The sequence below is a fragment of the Pleurodeles waltl genome, chromosome 12 (assembly GCF_031143425.1).
Source record: "Pleurodeles waltl isolate 20211129_DDA chromosome 12, aPleWal1.hap1.20221129, whole genome shotgun sequence".
In the NCBI taxonomy this organism is placed as follows: domain Eukaryota; kingdom Metazoa; phylum Chordata; class Amphibia; order Caudata; family Salamandridae; genus Pleurodeles; species Pleurodeles waltl.
The window spans coordinates 350075652-350097648 of NC_090451.1; the positions used below are offsets into that span (position 1 = coordinate 350075652).

The window sequence follows — 21997 nt, forward strand, 5'->3', positions numbered from 1 at the left end:
CAATTTTTTATAAAGTCCAATCCAATCCAGAAGTTTATTGGATCGCAGCGTAGCGTTTCCTTAGCATGGAAACGCCGTATCTGGATCGTCTATAATATAATAGCTTTGAACTATACAGCTTTCAAATACTGAGCATATAAGAACCAAGGAACTTGATGTATGTTTGTGGTGTACTAAGCAGTCATAATAAGAACAGTACCTACCTTTTGAAGTAACATAAAATTATTTGGAATTGGGAGTATATAAGAGCCCTGAAGAAGTCGTTGGGGACTAGAGGACTTTCCCATGACGAAACACGTGTTGGCTCGGAGTGTATTTCCATGAAGGATGCTGTAAATTTGAAGATGTGATCCAATAAACTTCTGGATTGGATTGGACTTTATAAAAAATTGGCATGAAATTTCAGATTGCGTTCTTTTGAACTTTACTCACTTGAGTTTTGACTTACTTGATTTGTGATTAGAAAACTTTGGGCGAGGGGGGCCTCACATTGTGTTAAATTATTGTTGGGTTCATTTTGAACCTTGAAGGGATGGGTGTTTTTCCCATGTGTAGGCAACCCCTAATGTTATATTTGGCCAATTAGTTTCCTGAGCGCCATTAGTCCCCTGTTATTACACCCCATTTCACTTATTACCTTAAGAATAGTAATGAGATACATATACGTTGGATTGTGATCCACTCTGAATAGGAATTATCCAAATTTTGTGAACCAGACGATTAGTAGAAAGGCTGGTTCACAAAATTCTATTCCATTTACAAAAAGTTGGCACACAATTTGCAATCTTTTTTTTGTGAATGGAATTTTTGTGCATCTGGCCCTATGTTTCTTGTACTACCTTAACCCCAGTCTGCATTGAATAAAATGTTTTGTTACAAAAACTTCAACTTCAGTTTGTAATTTACACATGGTTTGTTACAGTAACTTAATCTCAATCTGCACAGTACACAGAATTCTCATAGCCTTTAACTTAATTCTGCACAGTATATACATTTCTTGCATTACTTTTGCTGTACTATGAATACTTCGTAGGGGTTAAGTCTGTATTACTACCTTAACATCTTCTGCACAGGACACAATGTTCTGCACATTACCTGAACATTAGTCTGTATAGTGTACATAGTATCTTATAATACCATAACCCTATAATGTAATTAGTTTGAGTATTATTCGTTGTAAGGTCTATGCTAGAGAACACAACATATAGTACAATATACAAAGATCTTATGGGTTCCAGGTAGGACATTTCCTTTCTCAACGGAACTCGATGGGATCGTGTTATTTGGAGAAATAGCGGATTTCTGTACCATATAAACTTACAATTATATTGTCAATAATTTCACATTCACTGACATTTTTAACACTGTGCAGATTGGGAAAAGGCGGAACCAATATGAAAACCAGCTCAAAGCTTCATTATCTAGTAGGGATTTTTCCATATTGGAAATGGCGCTGGATGGGATGTTGGGCTGCTGCTGTAGACTGCTGTCTGTAAGGATGGAAGACGGTTGTTGTCAGTATATGAAGACTCAATAGCAATAAACTAATTATCACAGAATGGCTGTATATAATGTATCCAGGAGTACATCCTAGCACATGACTAGAACAGCACCAATCATGGCCTGTAGTATTCATTAACACTTAGGCCTCAAATGCAAGTCGTGGGTTACATCTCAATCCATGCTCACAAAGCAGAATTGTAAATCGACTAGAAATGACCGCACATTATTTCTCCAACAGCTGGTATTCAAAAACCTCAGACCTCACGTGCTCAGAAATCACGTTCTCTTTGCCATTCCATGACGCTCCCGCATTCGTGTGAAAGGAAGAAAGGCTAGCCTCGCCACCATGTTGTTGTACAAAGCAGGCAATCGCGTCATCATCGGATTGAAAGACCGCCGAATTCATCAATCAAACCGACTGTCTAAAGCTGCTTGACAGCTTTCAGGAGAACAGTGCGACAGCAGACACCGGTGGCTTTCCTAGGAATTCTTGCTCGCCCACATGCCAGTGATTATGAGTCTCTCTGCAGGAAGTAAGTCATTAGTCACTGCTATGAGAAGCCAGAGTCTGAGCTGTCACTTCCAAATGAATCCTTAACCCCTGCCTTGCATCTTTGTGCGACTGGAAACCCCCTTTACAAACAGCTCGGCACCCAATCGTTTTTGGAATTAAAATGCTAAAATAATCAATTTCAGTGGAACAGCCAACTTTGGATCTGCGCCCCCTTCACAGCCCCAGTGGCGTGACAATAGCTCCCTCAGCATTCCCCCACCCCTTGCCAGGGGGGGTCCGGAGCTCCAGGGGGCTCCCTCTGGCACTGGGCACAGAGAGCTCCTGTATTTTGCAGAGGAGCCCCTCAAGTTTCGTTACGCCACTGCACAGCCCTGATCCTCGAGAGTGATCTGCACCTTTTCACTGCACGTCCCTTTACACATAAATATCGGACGTATCCATATGCCCTCCTAATACCCTTTGGCTTACTATACATTACTTGATATACTCATCCACCGTCAAACATTGATACGTATTTCTTTTATATTTACAGAACTAGAATAAGCTTTGAAAAAGCCGTTCCACTCCCATAGACGTCATTTATGGGTCGCTAGGGGTCGCAGGTGCGACGCCCGGCTTGCCCTTTGCTACCCCTGGCACTGACTTTTTGACCCCTAGCATCAGAGGTGGCAAATTCAGTGCCAGGAATACAGAGGCAGCTGTCCTTATGGACGTCAGTAAGGGCTCCACGCTCTGTTTTCTGTCAAATGTTTATTACACTAATGGTGAGGAATAATGTATTATTCACTATTAGTGTAATAACAAAAGGTGTACAATTAGCTGGAATATGCCCTTCCACGGCGGCTAAGGTAAGTAAAAAATGCTTTTAAATATATGTTGTGTGAGTGCTTGCGGGGGAGTGTGTTTATGTGAGAGAACATATATAAGTGCGAATTTGTCTGTATGTATAAGTATGTATGTGAGTTAAAGTGGAGGTAAAGAGCCTGTGATGTCACTTCCGCTTCCCCTGATATTTCGGTGAACTGACGTCCATGCCCACTCCCAGACAAAACACGTGTCAGCTCTCTTTGAAATCTTACAAGAAGAGTGTTTATGGTTGATTATCTTACTGTTTGTAGATTTGCTGTTTTAGGGATACAACAAAAAGGTTGTTACTATACTTTACATATCTCATTCACACCACCATTGTTGATGATTAGGCATCTCGTTATAGGGCTGTTATTGACTTGAAAGATATTTTCCGGATCCCAAAATGTTTACAAAAACTCTTCTTTGTAACTTTTTGTGTTCAGCTCTAAATAATATTTTTTGTCCCTCTCTGGCACTGTTGTACTTTGTATGTTTTCATCGTAATATATTTAATAAATAAATGTACTGTAATATTATGCAGTATTTCTACTTGTTCGACTATACCTTGGGTGAGCTTCAAACCATTTTTAAATCTGCAGGCATTATGCACATGTATACGTTTAGAGACCACACTTCAGCTGAACACCTGAGCAGAAGTGTTACACAAGTATCAGTGGAGCCGTATGCATGTGCTTTTTAAAAACATAGGGCCTGATGTATGAAAATGCAATTTTGCATTTCTTAAATAGCGACTTCATAGAAATCGCTATTTAAGAAATGCAAAATACAATGTACTAAGATACCGATTTCCTAAAAGCGATTCCTATAATGTAGGAATCGTTATTAGGAAATCGCTATTAAGAAATACCATTGCATTTGAGTCAATGGACTGGTTATGCATTTCCTAAAAAGCGATTTCTTATTAGGAAATTGCTATTTAAAAAATGCAAAACAAAGGATGGCAATGGGCAAAAGGCCCCCCTTGGTGCACCCCAAATATCGGGGTGCTCATGTAGAACACACATATGCCTAAGGGGCATTTGTGTGCTCTATTTGCAATTTTAAAGAAAAACACTTTGGGGTGTTTTTATGAATTTGCACCTGGTTACTATCGACTTCAAGTTGATGGTAATTGCATCTCCTAAATCCCTAAATCGCAAGAAATGCAGACAGGCTTTGTACATTTCGCCCATAGACTCCAATAATTGTGTGGCCTATGTTGTGGTGGAGAATACAGTGCACAATTATTGATTCATCCTTATGAGGGAATCTGTAGTTCACTTTCTTCCATAATGGCCACATACATGTGCCATGCCACACAGGGAACTACGGAATAATTCCACTTAAATTTCGTTCAACATAACACCAGAGGCTTATAAAGGTGCATCTCTCATGAAGTTTGAGATAATTTATGCAATCAGAGAGCATTGTGGTGTTACCGATGAAATCCACAAGGAAGTGGCAAAATCATAGAATATTGTGGTGCCCTCTCCAATGTTCCAGACTAGATGGTAGTTTGGAAGCACATAAAACAATTTTACAATAATTGTATTAAATTCACAGAAATGCAAATAGGGATATAGTGAATGAAGCGATACAGTGACTGAAAGTGCTCAGTGCAAAAACATGTTATGTAACGAAGGTGCCAAAAAACACATTTAATACTAATTTGATCCATTTTGATAAATATACAGGTGGCTGTAAAGTTCAGAATCTAATCCAAAAATAGTAATAATAATTTTTGGGGCAACAATAGCTAGGGGATCAACCACTTGTAGGCTGTTCATGTTTTAATGCCCAAGCAAAAATCATGGGTCATCATGAAGACCAAGGATACATTTTATGCATCCGATGAGTGCATAGTAAATACAGGTAGAGAAAACCCTACTACGACTGGGAAGGGATCCACTTTGAAAAAAAATGAGCCACAAGGAATGTAGACCACAGTGAAAAGTGTCAACGGTCCAAAACTTCAGCAGTGTTAATCATCAAGGGGTGACCACTCAGGAAGAGTTGAACTATTCAGCCCGCAAAAAGGTCAGGTGAGAGAGACGCAGTCCATGACTATCAGTGTCCACGAGGGGCCTGACTTAAATTTTTTATGGTTCACTTCTCAGATACTTGAAGTTTGGAGCGCACAGTGTGCAAAAGGACCAATGAGCAATTCAAAATCCTCCCACATCCTCTAGCTGGATAGTGTGCACAGCGTTAGCCATTTAGTTACAAGCTAGTAAGAGTAGTACAGCTGAGTCACCAGATAAGGTTACTGTATAGGGTGATACCTTAATATGACTGCCTTCAAAGGAAGGTCTATGTAATTTCTCAGTTCAGGAAAGAAGAGTAGATTCTGATTATAACAGAACAGTTAGCACTATAGACAATTCAATGTGGTTGAAGAGCATGTATAGTAATGTCAACAGATCCCATAGGACACCAATTCACCTTGCCCAAGGTATTACGTTTCTTAAATGTCTATCATGTTTGGCAGTACTTACCCTCACACCCACTGAAGAGATTTAGGCAGAAATGATAATCAGACTCTCACATAGCTTCGAAATGAATTATTAGATGGGAAAAAATATATTGTTAGTTGAGTCCAGTTTTGCCTGTAAGGTTTTTCCTCATTTGTTCCTTTTGTTTATTATTGATGAGCAAGACGAGGATATGCCTTCAAAGATTGTTGAAGAACTATACGCCTCCGCAATTATAAACAAGCTGGATATTAACCTGAATATAACCAAAGTGAGCAAAATAGGTAAGAAAATATAAAAATACCTGGCGCTTGAAACATAAATAGAAAAACCACAGCACCTAAAAACAAGTACAAATCCCTTGTGGTTACTGTAGACAGTAGAGGCACTTTCAACCAGCACAAACTTCAAATAAGGGCTAAAGAGGGCTTCGTCAATTTTGCTTTTGGAACGCTATCAAAGTCATGGAAGGGTCCGACTTTTGGCCCCTTACTAAAAATCCTCAGTGCTAAGCTGATTTCCATCCTAACCTACTAGAGCAAAAGAACGAGGGGAGGGGAAATCTGATCTTTTTGACCGGTTAATTGTTAAAATGTACTGACTCAGCTTCTGTTTATCAAAATATGCCTCCAAAGTGCAAATGTGCTTAGAGTTTGGTCTTTTAAAGCAGTATCTGGCCAGGTAAGGAGCTTCCCTCAAAGTTTGCCATCGATTCAAAGCTGCACAACAAGGAACCTTGGATAACCTGCTCTGGCAAAAGCTGAGCTCCTCTTCGGGAGCCTCAACATGGAGAGCCTACATGGACTCCACCAGTATCAGATCATCTGGCTGCACCGTGCTCAGGGATCGAATCTCAAAGGGGTTTAAACAAGCAAATCAGTTGGACCCTCACTGTGGAAGGATAAAAGTGGTATGGTAAAAAAAGCTAAAACCTGGCAAATTAAGAGCAATTGTCTTTCCTTCGCCCACAGTCTTACCTGCTTGTGACCTATTCACAGTTTAAAAAGTAGCTTCATAAGTAATAGTTCTGTTTCCTTGCCAACACTGGACCGCTCATCTCCTTGGTTCAAAACATCCAACGATACTGTGTGCAGTGTGTGGCAAGGGTGAAGAAACACTAACAACCATAATATGTATGGCCCGAAACTTCTGGCGGAAAGAAGACGCTACCTAAGGAAACCGTTAGTAAGCCTGGGCATTCGCACCTGCAGCCACGCAGTCATTGAAAGCATGAAATCAACCAACATGGCACTCAGAGCAGGTTTGGTTAAATTCTTGATGCATACAAGCCAATACATCCGATTCAGGTGGGAGTCTCCCGATTTCTGAAGCCAAAAGTGGTTTTATTTTGGCTGCCTTCTGTCTGAAACTTTCTCTGCTTCCGTAGAAGCCAATGGGGGAAATACATTCTCCTGAATATTTTTTTTTTAAATTTGCTAAATATTGGCATGTATGTTGACGAGGCTCTATGCTTCAGTTAGAACTTGATAGGTCACCTAAAGACATGCAGATCAGACCCGTTTCGAGAAACAACATTGTTGAGGTGTATCAACAGAAGGATAGACCTGGAATGAGAATCATCTGCTTGAACTACATTCATTGTTGTGTGCAATGAGACCTTGAGGAGCAGACAATGCTTCAAGAGCGGGTTTGCCTGACAGTTTAACAAGCTTAATGGCTGCACAGTACGACAAGCACCTTCACTGTTCTACGGCTGCATATGTTTTAAAAAGATGGACTTTATCTAGCTTTTAATTTGCTACTAGTTTAGGCTGCGCGCTTTACAGTGTGAAGTTTGCACATGGGTTAATGATATTCATAGGTGTTTAGGTACTGACTTCAGGAGGAGACTACATAGACGCACGTGCATTTGGCTTTGCAAGAGTTATATATGTGATTAGTGAATTTTATGCTGTATCTCACAGGTGATAGAGCTTTGTAATGGATGGGTTTCTGTCACGTAACGGTTTTAATGAACTACACATGGTAAATAAACAAAGGTCAAAGGGTTATCTGTATCGTGTTACAGTTATTCTGAGTGAGAAGACTGGGACAAAACTCCCACCGCCCCTGCATAAGGCAGGTTTTTGGTCAAAAGAATTTTAGCTAGGGAAAAATCTGCTCATTTTTTTATTAGGTGTATACAGTTATTTTTTAAAAATGTGAATGACACTTAAGCAATAAGATGACTTTGAACCGCTTTTTATAGAACTAGAGATATTACTGAATAGTTTATATTTCAAAGGTTTTTTTTTTAAAAAAAAGGAAAGTAAATTAGTATAACAAATTACATTATTGATATTGTAAAATCACAAAACCAGCGCCAATCATAGAATTTATAATGAAAAGTTGCAGCTGAATGCCTAAAAATGTCCTGTGTGCAGTATGAATAAAGTGGTGTTATAGTTCCCTGAAAAAACAGGGGAAGGACTAGAATAAGAACAACAGTACTGATATCAATGATAATTATTGTTATTATTTGCCATTTTGCAATGATCTCCCCAAAGTAATTTAGGTGCAATCTGTCAATATGTAGTTATGATTACGCAGTTGGAATGGCTGCTCACGTATTGACCTAACAAGACTGCTATCAATCACACTTGCTAGAATTTGAACCTCAGCCCTGCAGATCCCACACGGATCTCAGCAGCGAGCTCTTAAAGCGCCGAGCTACCTTAATGGCATGATATAGGAGAAAAGTCCAGAAAGATGTAAACCACAAGCCACCCCATACATAGAGGTACACAGGAATCACATAAAAAGTCTGAAAGTTTACCATCCCCCACCCTCCTCGGAACATTTCAGGAGTGCCTAAAATACACAACATATAGTAAATGAAACAGAACAATAATGGTAGTACTGGTAATCGTTAATGAACTTCCACGGTAGTGTCCAAGTTAGGTGCGTAGTTATATCGAACAATGGTGCAAGTGGTCTAGTGCCCTACCACCTATGGGCACAAATAACGTGTATACTAGTATACACAATGAATAAGTACATATATATGACCACAGCACACAAGCATACATAAAGTTAGTGCGGTATACAAAGGTAGAATTAGGTAATACACATATGACAATGAATAGAAAGGTCCTCTTCTTAATGTTCCAGAGAGATGTTTAATTGGATCAAAAAGTTGTAAACCAATATGTACATGTAAACCATTTAAAGATTTACTGACCTTATCGGAATTACACGATCCATGGTAACTCCGCATATCATGATTTTTTCACCCAGGTAATTTTCCTGTTAATAAAAGGCAACATCTCCTAGTGTAGAAGATGGGAAATGGAGAATTACCGGAGAAACAGAAATTATGATTCCTCTGGTAATTCCTCAATTCTCAGGATACACTTCGTAATCCATCAGAACTTGCCCCTGCCTCTGGTATTAGAAACCCTGGAGTACAAGAGCAGGATTCCGGACAAAAATAGGGGTACCAGCAACAAGGCCCTATGTGGCATATATGGATTATTTTGGATGTATGTCAAGATATCTTTGTAATGTTTCCTGTGTCGGATGTTTGAATGTGCTACGTCTTGGAAGGTGTCTGTGTTGTGAGTATGGTGCATGCCAGCCTGGTGGCATTTATGTGCTGTGTTGGCTGTATAAAAGGAATCCTCTCTAATGTATTCTGCTCGATGATTGTGAATATTGCATATTGAGGAAAAGTTCTGCTGGGTTCCCACACTCTCCACCACACATTATAAACAGCGACATTAAGCGCACCGTGCTTCCACTATGTCTTTCTATATGCATGCACCTCACCCAAGATGTCCCATATAAGCCAACCCACAAAAACACTCTTTCAGCACTCCAAAAGGATGCGCTGGAACCTTATAGAAATAGGTGCGCCTCATGACCTTGCTTGGGGTCGAGAGAGCTAGATAAATAACACAATCAGATCAGAGGAAAGTTCTGTAGGCCTCGCAAATGTTGTGGAAACCAAGATATAAATACCAATACAATAAAACAGCTGTAGCTATGGCACCTGTGAACTGTCAAGGGAGTATAGAAAGTACTAGCTGTAGGCAACAGAGGAAATGTTGGCGTGTAATAACATAGCTATCCCTCCAGTCAGTGCTTTAAATGGAAATATAGAACTGCAGGTACTCCAAACCTGGAGTACCTCTTTGCTCCTAAAAAGTGCAGGTGCTCTCCAATTAAAGCTGTCTGTCATGAGAAACAGAACGTAATGCTCATCTCTCTTGCAAAGTTGAATTAACAGGTCTGGACCTCCGATGGCAGAGCTAACCCACAAGTGATTCCGAACTTACAAGCCTGTCTCCTAGAACTGTGCAGCCCTCTCCCAGATCCAGGCCACAGAAGGTATGGTCCTCTCTGAGACTTGTGGACAGGGAAACACACTCATAGGGCGAGGCATTGTAACAGGATTTTTATATTTGCACCTTTACGTGGCGAGAACTCGACCCCAAAGTGTTGAAGCCCACCATACAAGCACAAGTTCACAATATTTTTTTTATGGACTAGGATATTAAGTTATTTGTCCAGAATCACATGGTGTTGAGCAGTGCCGAGACTCGAACCCGGTTCCACAGGTCCAAAGTCGTCTGCTCTGGATCCAACGTCTAATCCTCTGAGACAAGAAGGGATAGTCTATAGGAATTCGGTCAGGTGGGCCACGGGGAGAGTAAACCAAACAGAAAGAAAGCGATCTGGATAAGAAAACACAGACCACATGGGTACAGGCCAGTGACAAACTGTATGTCTTCAGGCTTTGTAGGCTGATGCAGACGAAACAGCTCAGGGTAGGGAAATGGCAGGCCGGAAGGTATAGGCCAAAGGCGTTGAGAACGGGTCAGGCTGGTAAGGGAAGGCATAAGGAAGGGTGCAGGGGGAACAAGTGTCCAATCCAGGGAGAGCTGGGCAAATGAAAATACATGAGGAAATTGTGCAGGCAGGAAGGGAAAGGATAGGCCAGAGGGCCCAAGACACAGAAGGACTTGGGAGGATGCGGAGTGAATGGCATAATCAACAGTTATACATAGAGAGGACAATTACAAACCGCAGAGTTCCAGGAAAGATAGAGGATGGCTAGGGGTATGGCTGGAAGCAGGGTTAGGAAATAGTACAACAATGTGGTACAGAAGGCAAAGGGCTTACCACGAGTCGAAGTCTGGTGGAATTGGAGGGAAGAAATGGGGTAAGGAATGGTTATGTTGGGAAGAGACCAACCAGTGACAGAGGTCCCTGTAGAGCCAGTCTCAGGATGGCACAAGCAAGGGGTACAGGCAGGAAGAAAGAGAAAGACATCAAGGGTCTAGGCTGGGGAAGTGAGGGGACAGAAAGCGCAATGAGGGGTAAAGCGTGGGTGGTATTTGTGAACGCCACAGGCACTGGGAGACAACAAAGATCAGGCTTATTCAGTCCTTATGGAAGGTTGTTTGTCTGTAATTGATGGCAGGGGGGCTGAGGAATGAAAATTAGAGAGGGTTAAACTACAATGGGCATCCTGAGAGCAAAACTTTAAAGTGTGGCTGGGGTGGCGGGAACAGATGTGCAGAAGAGGGCAGCCAGAGGAAATCCCTGGAAAACAGGAGCAAGGGTGCAGGGGCCCCGCAGGCATATGTCAAGCAGTGCACCACACGAGCCACAGTTGGTGGGAGAGGGGTTCCTAGGCTACACACACACAAAAGAAGCACACACCTCTATTTTAAAACTGCACCCAGATCAATGGGACACATGACAGCGAAGAGCAGCAAGGAGACAAATTGGATAGGGTGCATAAGAAGGAACTCAGGGAGAGGACTGCTGTACATCACTCCTTAAAACAGATGGAGGGAGATTCGTAGTTCATAGGAGAAAGATTGCTGGCCCCTCCATTGACCACGGGAAGGATATTTGCACCAGGAGCCCAGAAGGACAAGTAGGTAAGAGACAGTCTCGCCGTGGATGAAAGGCAAGACATGCTGTAGGGGGAGAGAGCCGGTTTTATGCACAAGTGTAAGGAAAAATGAAATGGAGGTATCTGGATTGATAAGAGCTCCCACCATCTAGCGTGTACATACCAAAACTGAGGCATGCAAGAATTCCCAAAGTCGAATAGGGCAAGCAGATAGAGCGGCCTGGTCTCTGAACAAACCCACCCACAAAGTGGCAGGAATGAAGTAGAGGATGCTAGACCATCACACGCCTTTCAATCAAGACACCAGTTCATTGGACTTCTGTTAAATCCTACACTACTTACAGCACAGGGGCGTAACAAAGGCCTCCGCAGAGCCTGTGGTGCGGGGGTGTTGGATGGTCCAAGCTCAAGGGACCCCTGAGAGCTCCAGAGTGAATTCGGAAGGGGCCCCCTTCATGTACTTTGCAGGGGGACCCCCTTAAGTTTTGTTACACCACTGTTCCAACATGATGCACCGTGTAGAGGTAGCAGAAGAGCAGGGACTGAATGAGGGTGCACATCAGATGCCGTTTCAGAACCCCTGAGTCAGGGCATACGAGAATCAAATTACAATCTTCGAGAAAAACCACAGAGTCGGGGACTACATGAGCAAAGAAGAACTTAAGGTGAAAGGGGCAGGACCAAGGAGAAGTCAACAGCATCCAGGGTGAGGGAGAAGAGGAAGGTAGCACTGCAAGAAATAAAATGGCTAAGGTATTTGAAAAACGGCTTAGCATTATGCTAATAGTTAGGCGTGCAAAGCCCGTACCAAGGTCATTTTGGATGGTTTGGTATTTTGGAACATAATACCGCATCAGTAAATATGAACACTGCTGGTGCAGTACTTACTGGTGCAGGGTGCGGTATGACCTCAAATTAATAATTTCAGAAGTATAATCTCCTGATTCTGATTTCCGGATGCTTGAATGTGTAATAACCCCACAACGTTGAATATTTTCCTCTATTCTGGTCTGCAAAAGTTGAAATTCACTGTATTCCCCAAAACGTGAGCAGGGAAATACTAATTGAAATGATGTCCAGCAGGTAGGTCCTCGTTCCCTAGGCTAGTAGGCGAGACCAGAGAAGACACAACCTAGCTGCAAGAACAGGGGATGCTTCTATATGGCTGGGTGATCATAGACAAAGTGTGCAGCATGTCATGAGCCACGTTTATCTCAGGGAATATACATCCTTTGACAATATATGTACTATTTACACCCGCTTTGGCTACAGATCAGAAAGTACATTCCTCCAGTTATCAGAGACTCAAATACCATGAAGTGGGGAACAAACAGGTAGATCCAGGTAAGCATAAATAGTAGGGGAACAAAAAGAGCACATTTGGCTTCCTACCACATACAACAGTTTTGAGTAGTGAGGCAAGGGCAATCCACCTATCTCAGAACAAGGTAGAGGACTGCCACTGTGTCCAGACCCACCCAAAGGCAGGGGTGGCTTCTTGGCAATGGCGAATGAGCGTCTCCCCCCTGGCTAAGTCAGGAGATGAAAGATAAAACGATATTTAATTATCATTTTATTTTTATCTGCTGGCTCAGCCAGCAGCGTGTTCAGGGTGGGGTGGGGCTGGGGTGGGGCTGGGCCATGGAAGGTGGAAGGGGGGAGGAGTGGAGTGCACTAAGTGGGCATGTGTGTTTGCCCAGCTGTTTAGGCTAGCCAAACACACATGCGCAGTTAGATTTCTCCAGCCTGGCTGTATCCACAGCCGGGCTGAAGAAACTGCATAGACCCTATGGTTGTGTCTGAGCGGCAGTCCAAGCTGCTCAGACCAATCCTGGTGCTGCTTTCATGCTAGGTTTACATGAAAGCAGCACCAGGATTGCTGGGGAGCCTGTGCTGGTGTCCCAGCGAATGCTGGGAGACCACAAGAAGACCAGAGGAGCAACACAGCAGGAGGAGGCGGCAGCGATGGGAAAAGGTAATTTTTAAATGTTATCTTTTTTTATTTACCCCCCTCCACATCTCCCCCCACCCCTCCTCCTTGAGATTTGCAACCGCTGCCCAAAGGTTTGATGGCCCTAAACAGATGTCCATAAACTCCGTCAAATTGGCAGGTCCACTGTGACTAGACACACAATGACCATAATGAATGGGTGACACACCTCTCCACTCTGCCACTGTGAAAACTGTTGCCATCATTTTTGACGTTGACACGCTTCAAGCCACAGAATACTAAGGCCACTTCCACCTATTTCACATACATTATAGTTTTTAGGAACATTCTCCCATTGCTACCCATTGACTGTTGTAGTTGTGAATCTGTGTCTAGTGTAAGACACTCCATATAGCTGACACTTCAAATATATTTGATAACGCAACTGAAAGTAGTTTAGAATGCTGGAGTCTTCCCGGATCAGAGTTTGTTTCCACTCAGTTTCCCGAGTTGCAGTGATTTCCTGTTCACAAATGGGTCATCCATAAATGAATGACCCTATGCCCTTCTGCAATTTTCACTTCTTATCTCGATTTGCTTTATTTTGCGGTATAAACTTCCTCGCCTATTTCGTTCCTCCTATACTTTCCTACTTAAGCACTCAAAGGTTGCGCTGTGTGTCGGGGGTGGGGGAGGGAGGGAGTGGAGAGATATTTATTACCCTACCTCTACAATCTGGGACTCATTAACGTCTTGATTTCATATTATAAGTTTCCAGTCATTCATTCAAGTGGTGGTCCTCATACTATTCCCTCGTACAGCAATTTGCACAGTGCTGCAGCCCAGATCCAGGCCACGCTTTCCAGGTGGTGTGTTGAGTGTCCAGGTCTCTCTAAAGAGACATCCTTCTGTGAAACAGGAAAGACAACGCATACACAAGTAAATTCTCGGTTTGCCTTGACTCATAATCCTTCCCCTGGGGCTGCGGCAGAAGCAACTAGCTCCAAAGAGTCTCTACCATACCATTATCTCCAGAAATTGACTCACTCACCACAATCTCACACCATGCCGGTTCTAGGTACACCCGTTCACCCACACAGTAAATTACACCCGCCCGTTATACAGTATATACTGGTAATCAGCCCTGTCCCTATAGTCTATCTGATCACTCTCCTGTTCCAGGGGATTTTAACTGTTAGCCAGTTCTGCTAAAGGCCATTTCTGACACACTTACTTATTTATATTTATCTTTTATTATTTTCATCCAATAGTACTGGGCACAATCACAATCTGACTTTGATGAGACCTTAAATGGTTTCTGATCTTAGAGCACATTGAAGTGCAATCCTAGGCGCCCCAGTAAATGCTCCCAAGAACATGTAATGGATATAATCCAAAATACATGCTCATGGCCACATAATACTTTCTCCTAGGGGAAGCAGTAGTCCAACTTATGGAACTGATCAACAATCTGTCCTCTTACTCTACCAAAGAAAACTCGCTTTGTGCTATTCTTGCCTTCATTGCAGTTAAAGAGGACCATATAGGAGGTCAGTCCCAGCTAGCCATACATTCTTCACGGTGCCATAGTCACCTCTACCTAGCTTATTCATCTACTAATAGAAACACACAGTATTTCAACATACTTTGTAGTGTACAGGGAGGGCATGGCCCCAGGGAATAAACCCAGAACCAGAGATTGCTAAAGTACTGAACTATTGGGATATGAACAGTATTTTGAAGGAAGATGGAAAAAAGACATAGCGGAATGACTAGCTATAAAAATACTTTTTATTGCCACACGTCAGATGACACATACAGTATAACAGAGCAGACTGAAATCTAAATTTATCAAAAGAAGCAGATTTGATGCAAACAACTTACTATCTCTTTCAAGCTGGAACTGATATACGATGAGGCTCCACTTAAGTAGAAAAGCAAATTATACCACAATGCAGCCTGTGCAACCCATTACAATTACAACAAAGTTTTAACTTAACAAGGTATTTACTAATTTACTACTATAATAAGGTAAACCCCATTATAACACATTTTTAGGGAGGGGATGTTTAGGGGTGGGTAGTGTAGGGTTCAGTGATAGGTTGTGTATAGTGGTAGTAAGGGTTTTAAAGACTCAGAGATGGAAAGTGTAGAGGGGTAGTAAGGAGTTTTTAGGGATCAGGGATGGGTGCTATAAAGGGGTTATAGGGTTGTTTTAGAGTTTAGGGTTAGATGGTGCATGGAGCAGTGGGGAATTTTTAGAGTCATGAATGAGTGGTGTAGAGGGGTAGTTAGTGGCTTTTACTTTTGTTTTCTTTTTAGGGAAGCACAGGGACCTAGTAAGGATACTTTACATGTTATGGATGTGTAGTGATCAGGTCTGGGGGTAGTATGTATTACTTGTGTTGTTGTGGTTTATTATGTAATGGAAATTGCACTGTGGTGAATCAGATGCACTGTAAGTGTAGTTGTTGTTGTGCATGTGTAATGCAGGAAGTTGGTGTTCATTGCTGTAACCTATATTTAAGAAGCGATTCAGGCCATGTAGGACTGCCACAAGACAGCAGATGTGAAATCCAAACAACCACACAAGATGGGGGGGGGGGGGTGAAAGAGAATCTATATCAGCCATGGTGAAGGGTGGGCTGGTACATGACACAAGGCAATGAATGAAGCGACTGAGACACTGAGGGTGAAGGTAGGTAGGGCAAAACGTAGTGACACGGATCCATTTTTAGTAAACAAGTGCCCAACTCATTACATCTTCACATAGAGTGCAATGAACAAGGAATGTTAATGGGGACTTGGGCCATGGAAACACAGTCGTTTCATGCAACTCACATACCCTATTTACAGGAGTGAGTCACTTAACTAAAACAGGACACATCTGATGTTCTAAGTATTTGTTAAGATATTTTGACATGAAAGACAAATCATTGTGCATGGGATTGTGGTGAAGAGCAAGGAAACTTGTAAGTGGTTGACGAGGAGTTGAGGACTGACGTGGTGCAGGAAATAGTGTCAGGATGGAATTATTCCTTTAACGACATAAAATAGCGATTATAGTGACCACTGAGGGCAGAATGGAGAAGGTGATTTGCATTATCGCAGGAAGTGGACAAATAATAAAATGGGGGTAGCAATTAATTTTGTAAAGAAATACTAGTTATATTTTTTATTTATTTGAAACGCCTCTAGTGTGGGGTTTATGCCACTTCTTGGGCAGATCTGATTAGATATAAATATATGACGCTCATATATGCTAGATTTATGAAGAACTCGAGATGTGTGCCTTAGGGTTCCCAAGTGGTTGGCATTTTACTGTCTGGCCAGTATTTTTCATTTCAAAGCCAGAATAAAATTAAAATATCCGTTAAATCCATTATTTCCACCAATTGAAATATGTACTTAAACATTAAACATATGAAAAAATTATTTAAGGTATTTGAGCATTTTCAGCGTTATTTCTAAATGTGTATTATTATGTAAACAAGGTGAAAATTGGAATGTTAAAAAGAATACTGAGAATTTTACATACATTCGTTTCACCTATCAGCTCTTGGCCTTTCAAGTACTGCAAAATTTAAACAAGTGGTCGGTATATTTTTACTGAAAGAGGTGGCAACCACTGGGTGGCTGCAACCTTGAAATGAACAAAAAAAAACGACCCTTTCACTATCGACAAACCTTGGGTGGACACTGAACACAGAAAGGGCAAAAACAATACATTTTGAACATATACACTTCACCTCTCGCGCTAACACGTGACTTCCTCCATGATTTAGTAATAATGGGCCATATGTGCAGACACATCTTCCCATAGACAGAATGGGTGAAATCCTTTGATGCATCTGACCCAATGTCCCTCGATGGCCCACGTGTGCTAGGCCTTCAATGGGACAATGGACTTGTTTATGGTCAGATCAGCTAGACAGGAAGCCGTCACCCCTTGAAATAATGAAATTAATAGAGGCTTAGATGTAAAAGGTCCCTGGTGCTAAACATAATGAAATGATAAAATAGTTTCCTTCTACCCTGGTGAACTTGTATCCTTCTCAAGGTAGGATAGAATAATTCTGTGTCCCAATTCTGCACATACAAAAAAACATTTTATATTCTTTCTTAAATAAAAATAGAGCGTTTTCCGTTTCTTGAAACCATCTATTAGGGATGAATATATTGTACAGACATAGTAAGGCTGTGTGTGCCACAGAAGAAAATACTGTTTTTGTTTGGGCACATCATCCAAAATATAAAGACAGTCCAAAGGTTTTCAAAGAGGAGCCCGGGGCTGGCTCAATGCATGAATTAGAATAAGGTTTATAAGGCATAAATAGAGGGAAAAAAATGAGTGTATATCAGATCTTTCAGGGAGCCCTACAGAATATTATGCAATGGCTGTTTCTTACTTGTGAATCGTAATTGTCGTAGATTGTGCCACTGTATCCCAAAGTTTGATAGACCTGTCGGATGACACCGAACACACCCGCTCGTTATCAGGATCGAAACAACACCGCGTCACCGTGCTCTTGTGGTGATCTAAAAGAAAAATACATTGCTCTACTATCTACATTATGTATTCGTCAGCAAAGTGGGGATTTGTAAATATGTTAGAGGCAGCTTATGTAGGTACATTTAGAGATTGTTTAGAGACAGGAAGAGCTGTAGTGGGACAGTCCTAAAAATATACATTTATGACTTAAACTCATTGAAAACACATGGTGTTATTACCATATATATTTTAAACTTTATGTATTTTTAATTTACACTTGAAGAAAGAAAAAAATCTGCATACCATCCCTAGTAACCTCACATCTCCTCCTCACAATGACAAATCTTCACACAAAAAACAATATCAAGCTCTGATACCACGAGGGGGCGTGGCTGGGCGCCATGACGGTAGCAGCCTCTCTGTGAGGCTCCCGTCCTTCTCTCCCCGTCCCAGGAGATCTTGACCTGCTTGGGCCCTACAAACCAGCTGGCAGTGGGGCCGAAGATACAGAGTGTCCAGCGGCAGCGCTGCGGGAGCGCTTTTAGTCCCAGGGACCGGCTTTTGAGGCTGATATTCTGAACGCTGCAGAGCCGCGAGTGATCCAAGATGGCGGCCGCCATCTTTAACACTGCGCTGATGCCTTGCTGATGCGGCGGAGATTGCCCAGACAACCCAGCTCCGAAGCGGTGAGCACAGGGACCGCTGGAGCCGAAGGATCGGCCGGGGGAGCGATGCGGGGCAGCGGGACGCCCGGGGACTTGCTGAGCCCAAATTTGACGATCGCAACCAAACCTGAAAAGCCCCTTCTTTGATTTGATCTGAACCCGAATGGAACGAAGGCCAGGGGGACACAAACTGAGATGAACGGAGTGTAAATGCCACATTCCAAGCGGCTCTCAACCGCGGGAACCCTAGCTACATCATCGACAACCTGGTAAATACTTTAAACTTCCGATAAGTGGCGCACAAAAGACCTCACCCCTTTGGAGTTACGAGGGGAGAGTCACTAGAGCTATTAAAACCCGGGGCCAAGCTAAAGAAGCACCACGGAGCTTCGAGCCCTCGGTCAAATAAATAGAGACCATACCTGTGGACCGGCGGGGAGGCCGGCTGGCCCTTGGTCCCTGAAGGGAGCCCGGGAGGGATCTCTTAACCTTGCGAACCGCATTTACAACTTGATACGTGTAAGCACGGAGGAAGTCCCCCCATGGGTCACATCTTCCTGCAGGAAAGGAAAGGAAAAAATAAGGAAAAGCGGCCCTGTTGACAACAGAGGGAGAGGTTGAGCGGGACAGAACTGAAGCCCCATTGGAGCAGAACGACGCTGAGAACGAAATACTGAACACCTGAGCGGTGAGTTAGGACGAGAGTTGGTGGAGACCACTGGTAGGCGCTTGGGAAGAAAGAAGGGGTTGTAAGGAGAAAAACAGTCCCGCAAACAGAACAAGCCTGACCCCTTATGTGAAAGGACCTCCACTGATCTGGAACAGAACTTAACACAGTGTCTATCTTGGAAAATGAACAGGATGGGTAAGACGGGCAAGAAAAAAGAACCAGAAACAAAAAGTGGACCCCCCCGAGAGAGATGGCAGATCCATTGAATCCCACCCCAGAGGGGAGGGGAGGAGACCCCACTCTTCAAGATGTCCTACTAGCTATCTCGGCATCCCGGGTCGCGCTGGAAGGGAAAATCAACGCGCTGGCCTCTGATTTTACAGTACTCAGGGATGATCATTGTCGCCTGGCTGAGAGAGTGAATGCCACAGACAAACAACTTGAGGAACTACGGCCAGAGATCAAAGACAACATCAAAACAATGAGGCAAATGGAAAAACGGATCCAAGTACTAGAACTATGCGCAGAAGACCCAGAAAATCATTCTCGCCGGAACAATATTCGGGTGATTGGATTACCTGAACGGGCAGAAAAACCTAACTTGGTGGAGTTTCTTGAGCGCTGGCTGAGAGAGGAGGAGGCTGAGAATGGTTTATCCCCCTTCTTTGCAATTGAGAGAGCACATCGAGTCCCGGCTCGCCCCCCTTCTCCGGGGGCCCCGCAACGACCAATAATATCTAAATTGCTTCGCTACAGGAATCGAGACTTCATACTGAACCAGAGCAGGAAGAGAGGAGACAACACGATAGATAACCAAGTGGTCCGTATCTTCTCAGACTTCTCCAAAGAGGTACAGAAACAAAGAGCTTCCTTTAGGGACGCCAAACAGAGACTCCGTAAAATGGGGATTCAATATGGAATGATGTTCCCGGCAAGACTGAGAGTGGTGACCAAAGCGGGCATACAATTTTTCAGCCGAAGAAACCTGCCAATGGATTGACACACAATCCCAGGAAGAACACTTACAGAGCTCCAAGACCTCCCAGTCAGAACGGTGGAAGAAAGTCAACCGCAGTAGAACCAGCAGGATGGGTAGCCCATCTCCATCCGAAATACTGAAAGTGAGACAAAAAGCGATGGAGGCAGCTGCTTCCCTTGGGAGCCCAGACTCAGGCTCCTATAAACTGGCGCAAGAGGAGCCCGAATTGTCAGGATCTGAGCTAGAATAGGATCTATCACACTCACCTGATAAAGTTGGCCCCAGTGTGACACCTGGCACGTCAGACTGCATCATTTGAGGAGACGTTGTCTGAACTTGATTATTGAAAATAGCAAGGCCCAAAATTGAGACGATGTTACAACCAGTGGGGCGGCGAAGAGCTAATCTGGGATCATCTCTGGGCCCTACTGTATAACAATAACTGAACTTGCAGGAAAACAGGAATAATGTTGATCCAGTATACTACCTGCCCCAGGACGGGGAGACTGTGTCACAGTGCACCTTAGATTTGAGATAAGAGCACTCCCCCCTATTTAACATATTGGATTATAGCTTTTCTTTGGTTTGGGCGAGAGACGTTCCTACTTTTGTCCTGGGGATGGGGAGTTGGGCTATTAGTTATAGGGGTCTAGGGGGGGGATAATTGAGCTTCTGATAAGAATTTCTACAAACAAGGGTCTAACTTGGATATCTACTAAACTGGGAGGAACGGGTGGCAGTGCTAGTGAAGTGGTATTTAGCCAGGTAGGGGGAGGAAAACACCAAAATGATGACGTTAAATTCATATAAATTCCTCACGTGGAATATAAGAGGCATGCCCTCGATGACTAAGAGATATAAAAACTTTTCATATTTACAACAGAGGGGAATTCAGATAGCAATGCTTCAGGAAACACACTCCACCCAAGCAGAGGGCAAGGCATTGCAAAAGAGATGGCAAGGTCAGGCATACTTTACCTCCTTTTCTGCATTTGCGAGGGGGACACTAATATGGATCTGCGCGGGGATGTTAGATGTTAGATAACCTCGTAGACCCTGAGGGTAGATTTGTAGCAGTTAGGGGCAGGCTGGAAGGTAAAGGCCTAGCACTAATTAATGTATATGCCCAACACAGACCAGAGAGAATTCTTCGCAAACATATCAGGCTCACTGGCCCCTTATTTGCAAGCCTCGGTCATACTGGGTGGGGGGCTTTAATTGCGTGGGGGACCCTACCCTGGACAGATCACATCCGCTACTACATGATTCACCACTGGTGAGAACGGCCCATTCATTCACGACCTGGCAAAAGAACTGGGGGCTGATTGACGCTTGGCGCAGATTACACCCAAACGAAAGAGATTATTCTTTCTACTCCCAGTTACATGAATTGCATGTCACATTAGATACATTCCTCTGCACCCCAGATGTATACCCCCAAATATACAATACTGAATACTTAACCCGCACTATTTCCGATCACAACTCCCTGCTATTATCAATGAGATGGGGGTCTCTTATCCCCAGTATACCCACTTAGAGACTAAACCTGAAACTCTCGAAGACCCACTCTTTCAAGAAGAGTTACGACAGCACATTACTCAGTTTTTTAAAGACAATGATGCAACTGCCGTTGACCCCTTGAACTAATGGGACGCTAATAAAGTGGTGATCTGGGGGAAATGCATAGCAAGAGCGCTGGGCGTGTGTAGAACTTTACTAGGGAGACAGAACGAGCGGAGGACAAACTGAGGGAGGCTGAGAAAAGCCGGCTTGAGAACCCACACCTACAGAAAATCATTTTGGAACTTAGGGAGGAAGTAGCCGACTGCACAGAACGCCTCAGATGCTTCGACTATAGAAGTTCTATTGCTCGTGTGCATGGGGAGAGAGATAAGGCGGGCCGTCTACTTGCATGGGTAGTATCAAAATCCCTTAGGCCCCCAGCCATAATGGATTTAACCATGGAACAGGGGGGTCATATATATGGAAAGAAACAAATCAACGAGCGCTTTACATCTTTTTACGAACAACCATACAAGAATTGAACCAATCACT

The 21997-nt window shown here is 43.2% G+C and overlaps 1 protein-coding gene across 1 annotated transcript in view; it reads right to left on the minus strand.

Annotated features, from left to right (window-relative positions):
• WDR88 (WD repeat domain 88) overlaps positions 1-21997 on the minus strand; it is a 267202-nt gene that overhangs the window by 29355 nt on the left and 215850 nt on the right. The window contains exon 6 of the mRNA XM_069218620.1: positions 17543-17672. Within this exon, the coding sequence (XP_069074721.1) occupies positions 17543-17672 (130 nt within the window). The remainder of the gene's footprint in view (positions 1-17542; positions 17673-21997) is intronic.